Source organism: Sceloporus undulatus, chromosome 4 (assembly GCF_019175285.1).
Source record: "Sceloporus undulatus isolate JIND9_A2432 ecotype Alabama chromosome 4, SceUnd_v1.1, whole genome shotgun sequence".
In the NCBI taxonomy this organism is placed as follows: domain Eukaryota; kingdom Metazoa; phylum Chordata; class Lepidosauria; order Squamata; family Phrynosomatidae; genus Sceloporus; species Sceloporus undulatus.
Genome location: NC_056525.1, coordinates 214,573,639 through 214,579,638, shown reverse-complemented (window position 1 = coordinate 214,579,638; position 6,000 = coordinate 214,573,639). Strand labels below are relative to the sequence as shown.

At 38.6% G+C, this 6,000-nt stretch overlaps 1 protein-coding gene across 4 annotated transcripts in view; it reads right to left on the bottom strand.

Moving 5' to 3' along the window:
- The window catches only part of WWP1 (WW domain containing E3 ubiquitin protein ligase 1), a 73,883-nt gene that overhangs the window by 21,680 nt on the left and 46,203 nt on the right, over positions 1-6,000 (bottom strand). For 3 of the 4 annotated variants that reach the window (XM_042462940.1, XM_042462941.1, XM_042462938.1), the window contains 3 exons: positions 4,543-4,680; positions 4,368-4,434; positions 2,236-2,402 (listed from right to left, as the gene is read on the bottom strand). In XM_042462940.1, the coding sequence (XP_042318874.1) occupies positions 2,236-2,402; positions 4,368-4,434; positions 4,543-4,680 (372 nt within the window). The remainder of the gene's footprint in view (positions 1-2,235; positions 2,403-4,367; positions 4,435-4,542; positions 4,681-6,000) is intronic. The other variant, XM_042462939.1, reaches the window with a different exon arrangement.

The window sequence follows — 6,000 nt, the reverse complement described above, 5'->3', positions numbered from 1 at the left end:
TTATTATTATTATTATTATTATTATTATTATTATTATTATTATTATTATTTCTGACTTATGGCGATCCTAAAGCAAACGTATCACAGAGTTTTCTTGGCAAGTTTCTTCAGAAGGGATTTGCCACTGCCATTCTCTGAGGCTGGGAGAGTGACATGCTCAAGGTCACCCAGAGGATTTTTACACTGTCGAGCCAGGATTTGAACCCTGTTCACAAGACTTGTAGTCCAATCCTCAAACCACTACACCACACTACTCAGCTCTATTACTCCTTTCCACGTAATTCAAAGAAAGTTGCTCCCACACTAAACTGATGCCTGGTGTTTACAGTGGACTACATGAGGGTTTACAATCCCCCAAAGACACAGATTTGCAGTTTGGGTACACTCCTGGATTCAGCCCTGAGCTTGAAGACCCAGGTTTCAGAAGTGACTAAGAGTACACTTGCACAGTTAAAGCTACTGTGACAGCTGCATTTATTCCTGGAGTTATTTGATATGGCCATGGTAACACAAGCTTTAATCACATCCCATTTGGATTACTACAATGCAGTGGATGTGAAGTACTGCCTTTGAAAAGTGCTCAGAAAGATACTGCTCATATCCAGGTTTATCTGAAGGATCTCATTCTCCCATATGAGCCTACCTGAGCTCTAAGATCTGCAGGTGGGGCCCTTCTCTCAGTCCCATCACTTCTATAGGCACATTTTAGTGGGAACAAGGGAAAAGGTTTTGCAGCTGCTCTCAAGTTTTGGATCTGCCTCCACAGGTTGGATAAGCTGGCTCACTCCTTTTGGTCGTTTTGCCAGTAAGTAAAGAACTTTTCATTACAATTTGCTGCAATGCAATTTTAATGGTGGTCAGTCTTGTGAATTTTTATCTTCTGTTTTTTAATAAATTTTTAATTGCTTTAATTTTAAAAACATTTAACTGTTTTGTGTGTGTGTGTGTGTACCTGATTTATTTGTACAGTGGTACCTCGGGATACGAAATACCCAGGTTACGAAATTTTCGGGATACGAAAAAATCCCATAGGAAATCATTGTTCCGGGTTACGAATGTTTTTTCGGGATATGAAGAAAATTTTTGGTGCTTTTTTTCGGCTTTTTCGCACGAAACGCGGCTTTTCCCCATTAGCGCCTATGGCAATTCGGCTTACGAAGGCTTTTCGGGTTACGAAAGCGGCCGCGGAACGAATTAATTTCGTAACCCGAGGCACCACTGTATCTGTTTTAGTTTTAATATTTTCCCAGTACTGAGAAAGAGGCAGGATATAAACAACAACAAATGTGGTGATTACAATCGAAGTCGACTTCAACCCATGGCAACCCTATGAATGAGAGACCTCCAAATCACTCTATCCTCAGCCACTCATCTCCTGCAGATTCATGGCTATGGCTTCTCAGCACAGTTTCTCAAATGAGTTGACTTTCTATCAGCTTTGTTCATTGTCCAATTCTCACCGGCATACCCAGAAATACAAATCTAAAAAGCTCCTTTTAAGCCATGCATTAGTTCGTTCATTCATTCATTCATTCATTCATTCATTCATATATATTCAAGATGCTTCATGTATTATTACTAATTATACTGTTCCGTAAGAAATCAATTCCATTTTACTTGTAACTGTGGCTAAAGCTGCATTCTTGCAAATTTAAACAAAATCTCTCTTCAGTACAGATTTCTTATACAATTGCCCCACTGTTTTGCACGGACTTCATATCCGCGACCCTCGCTTACTTGCAAGCAGCAAACGGAGGGAATTAAATGGGGAGCGCACTCCCAAGGCATGCGACTGCAGCCACTCACGAGCCCGCGCCCCCATTCAAGCCTATGGGGCTTGAATGTGTGCGAAATTTCATTTTCACGGAGGAGTCTGAACAGATCCCCCGCGAAATTGAAGGGCTGACTGTATACTGAATAATCAAAATATGTAACCAAACAAATCCTGCAATATTGGGAGGCCAGGATCCAAAAGAACACAAATATTTTGTGTTCAGATAGATTTTAATATCCACTGGCTTCCCACTTCAACCCTCTCATGTTCTCTTCCCAGCAAAAATCTATTTGAAAGTTCAGGAGACTTTTCAGAAGGGAAAACTCAGCAGCAATTGTTCCCATGAAGTTTCTGCTTGCCACAATATTCCACAGCTCTACTAATCTAATCAAACACAACAAATCCTAAAGTTAGTCTGTTTCTTGTAAAGGACAATTTTATCCACCTTTTTTTTTTCTTACCAAGGTTGTTGTCAGGCTCACTTGTTAGTGGTTTTGGTGGTGGCGTATTTTGAGCTCTGGTTGCAATATGAGGAGGAGATGGTGTGTTGTCTCCACTGTCTCCATTTACTGCATCTATAGGGAATGAGATCTGTACTACAGAACATGACGACACCTGATTGTCTATTCTGATGGAAAAAAGCACACAGAAATCTTGTAAGAACAGATATATTTAGATCTGTTATATATATTTGTACTGTCACTAGTCAAAATACCTTGTCAGAAATAAGCCAATGTATATATGTAATCTACAAAATCATATATTGTTCCCCGTTCATGCCTTTCTACTCATCCCTTTCTCTGTTTTGAATATTTTCAATTGAAATCCCCTTAAGGTGGGAACCTGTTACTTTTGTAAAACTTGACATATACATATGCAACACAAACAGAATTCATGTGCTTTAGGCCAATAAATTGTACTGTTTATTGCTAGCAATGTCTCTTTGCTCATTTAACTGAGTCCATCATTTCACATCCCCCTGGGAAAAAATTGAAAATATACTGGGTTTACCAGGTTTTATCAGTTAGTCATCAAACATCAGAAAGCTATCAAATGTTATAGAAAAGTTAAGTTCCCAACCAGCTGGGCACTCAGAATAGCTTTGTCTATATGCAGCTTCAATTTTAACAAATAATATCCTCTACCACTAAGAAAACTGAAAGATAACTGTCAGATTAAACTGAGACAACTGTATATGTCATCTTAGTAACTAAGTGCTTCAGCATACCGTATATACTTGTGTATAAGTCAAACTCATGTATAAGTTGAGGGCAGGTTTAGGGGGGCAAAAGCATGGATTTTGATATGACCCGTTGATGTTGAGGGTCAAACTCAGGGGCACGTAACAAAGGATCCAAAATGGGGGGGGGGATCCCTCCCCCCTCTCTGGACCTCTCCCAAGAGTGACAATCTGGGCATGCAAAATGTGGACACTAACCTCCGATTTGCCTCCCTTCCCCACAACTTTCCCCAAGGCTGATGGCTTGCAAAAAGAGGAACACAGACCTCTGATTTCCCTCCCTTCCCCACAACTTTCCCCAAGACTGGTGGCTTGGAAAAAGTGGGACACAGACCTCCTATTTCCTTTCCTTCCTCACAACTTTCCCCAAAGCTGATGGCTTGCAAAAAAGAGGACACAGACTTCTGATTTTCCTCCCTTCCGCCAAGGCTGATGGCTTGCAAAAAGGACACAAACCTCTGATTTCTCCCCCCTTCCTTCCACGCCAGCTTTTCCAAAACTCACAGAGCAGTATTACCATATTGACCTGTATATAATGGGCTTAAATTTGTTGACTTAAAGACAAGTATATACAGTAATTCATTTCACACTATCGTCATAAACTGTATGATGGGAATAGAAGTGGGTCAAATAGTATGGTACAACCTCATATTACACAAAGGCTGCCTTCTCCCTGAAGAAAAATGCTTCTTCTGAGGATGGAAAGCAACTAACCAAGATCAGTTCCTTTATTTCTTGGTCAGATCCTTCTTCACGAACAAAATAATCTGCATCTGATTTACAGCCAGAACAGGTTGTAACGAAGACTGGGCCCTCTACTAGATAGGTAAAAACATGCTTTCTACAATAAACTGTGCACACAGCACCTAGAATAAGTAATAGAGGGTAGTGATTTGGCTAGAATGACTTTTCACCTACCTAAACCCCAACCAACATAAGACAGCATTTTAGATACCCTTTTACACAATGAAAAGATACCAGAATTGTCATCTTGAGATAGGGTAATTTCTGAAAGGTATCTCCACTACCACGTAAGTTTTATTTTGGAAATACAGTCACATTTTAAAGTGCATCTTTTAGTATTTTAAACTATTGCAGAAAATTATTTCAGGTATTTAAACTGCTCTAGGGAGTACTTTTATTATGTACAGGTGTTAAGTATTAACAAGAAAAAACATCTCCTGAACTATGCCCATTGAAATAGATGATTCATTTGGAGCTTAGTTTGCCTCCCTCATTCAAGAACTTCCTACGTGGATGATAAAAGGCAACTTCATAGTCTGCAAATTAGGTTTTACAGTGTTTCAGCATGGTGGTAATACCATACACAGTAGTCTTCAGAAGAAATCTGACCTGGAAGTGGTTCTTGCAGATGTTTCTCTGTTTTCATGTAATGCATCACCATTTTGCTGGACTTCTACTAAACAGTAAGAAAGAAAATTAAATTTTTCTTCTTAGACTAAGGTAATAAAAAAATATCTTCCAAAGTTATTTGCTGTTTATTAATAATTTCCAAAGTTTAACTTACTGGTTACTAACGAATTGTGGTTTGTAAGGGATTCTGGCTCAAGCACCAAACCATCAAGCACTATTACCAATTCTCCTGTTTGCACCAAGCCATTCTTGTTTTCCAGTGAGAGTTTCAACTGTTCTTTGACTCTTTCTACTACAAAGGAAAAATATATTGTAAAGATTTAGTCAGCATAAACCATTTGACTCATTTTTTAAAAAAAAAAAAGACTAATACTTAATTATACACATGTTAACTGTTTTTATAATCCTTCACCCAAATTTTAAGAACCAACTTTTTAAAATATAGTTATCCAAGGAACAGAGATCCTTTAGTACAGTGGTTCTTAACCTTTAAGGGGTTCAGAGCCCCTAAGAGAATCTGATGAAACCTACAGAATCCTTCCCCAGAAAATACACATAAATATATACACAGATATACACAGTTTATTTAACTGCAGTGGAAATTGATTGCCTTTGGATAAATTAATCTGGAATGTATAACGAACTCTTGAAAAGTACTACTTTTTACTGATAGGCCCTCTCCACACACACGGCCACTAAGGTCACATCCCAGGTCTTTTCCAAGCATTTTGACCTTCCAGGAGATGTTTTTCCAGTGACTCGGGAAACTGCAATGTGGGGAACAAGGAAAGGAGCTACACTCAGGGTAAACAAAACACATGGAAATTGAGGTTCTGGGGTAAATAATATATATGGAAGGGGTTCTGAATTTACAGTAATCACTGGTATCTCTAGGTAGGGCTGGAATGAAATCCTGTTGGAAAGTTTGGAGAGCTATGAATAGATGTGGTTGAAAGTACTGAGCTAGGTAGTCTAAATCAATGTAAACAAGCTTGCTATGCCACATTGTAGAAGTGGCCTTCTTCTCACATATTTTTAGATAGAACCCTACAGCTCCTACATGCTAGTATACTACTCTTACTATAGCTCCTACTTACATAATTTTATTAATAAGAATATTAATATTCCTTATGTTTGAACATGACTGATGTCAGCAAAGCTTTACTGCATTATACCAGTTCAGGTTTCATGTAAGAGCACCCAAGCTACAGAGCTACAGAGCTAGGTTGTTGACCCTTAAGTTATGTCCAACATCAATTTTCAGGCCAATATCATAAGAGGATTTTGGCTATGTTCTCCTTTATATACATCAACAATTCACTCCTGTTTCCCAAGTTTTAAAAACAGATGTTGTCATGAGCTTAGATGCATAAGGGTTAGAAGTTGAGAGAACCTTTATTGCTACTCACAGAAGGAAGGGAAACATTAAAAAAAAAAACAACTTGGGGTAAACAGCTATTTGATAGAACAAGATTCTGGGCAAAGCTCTTGCTGCTGTTTACTATGGAATGGGACAGGTGAGTTCTGTTCCTATGGGAATGAATCAGTGGGTAGGACATTTGTTTCTGACTCTTTAAACTGGATTCAAAATACCATTTCACATCATCCCAAA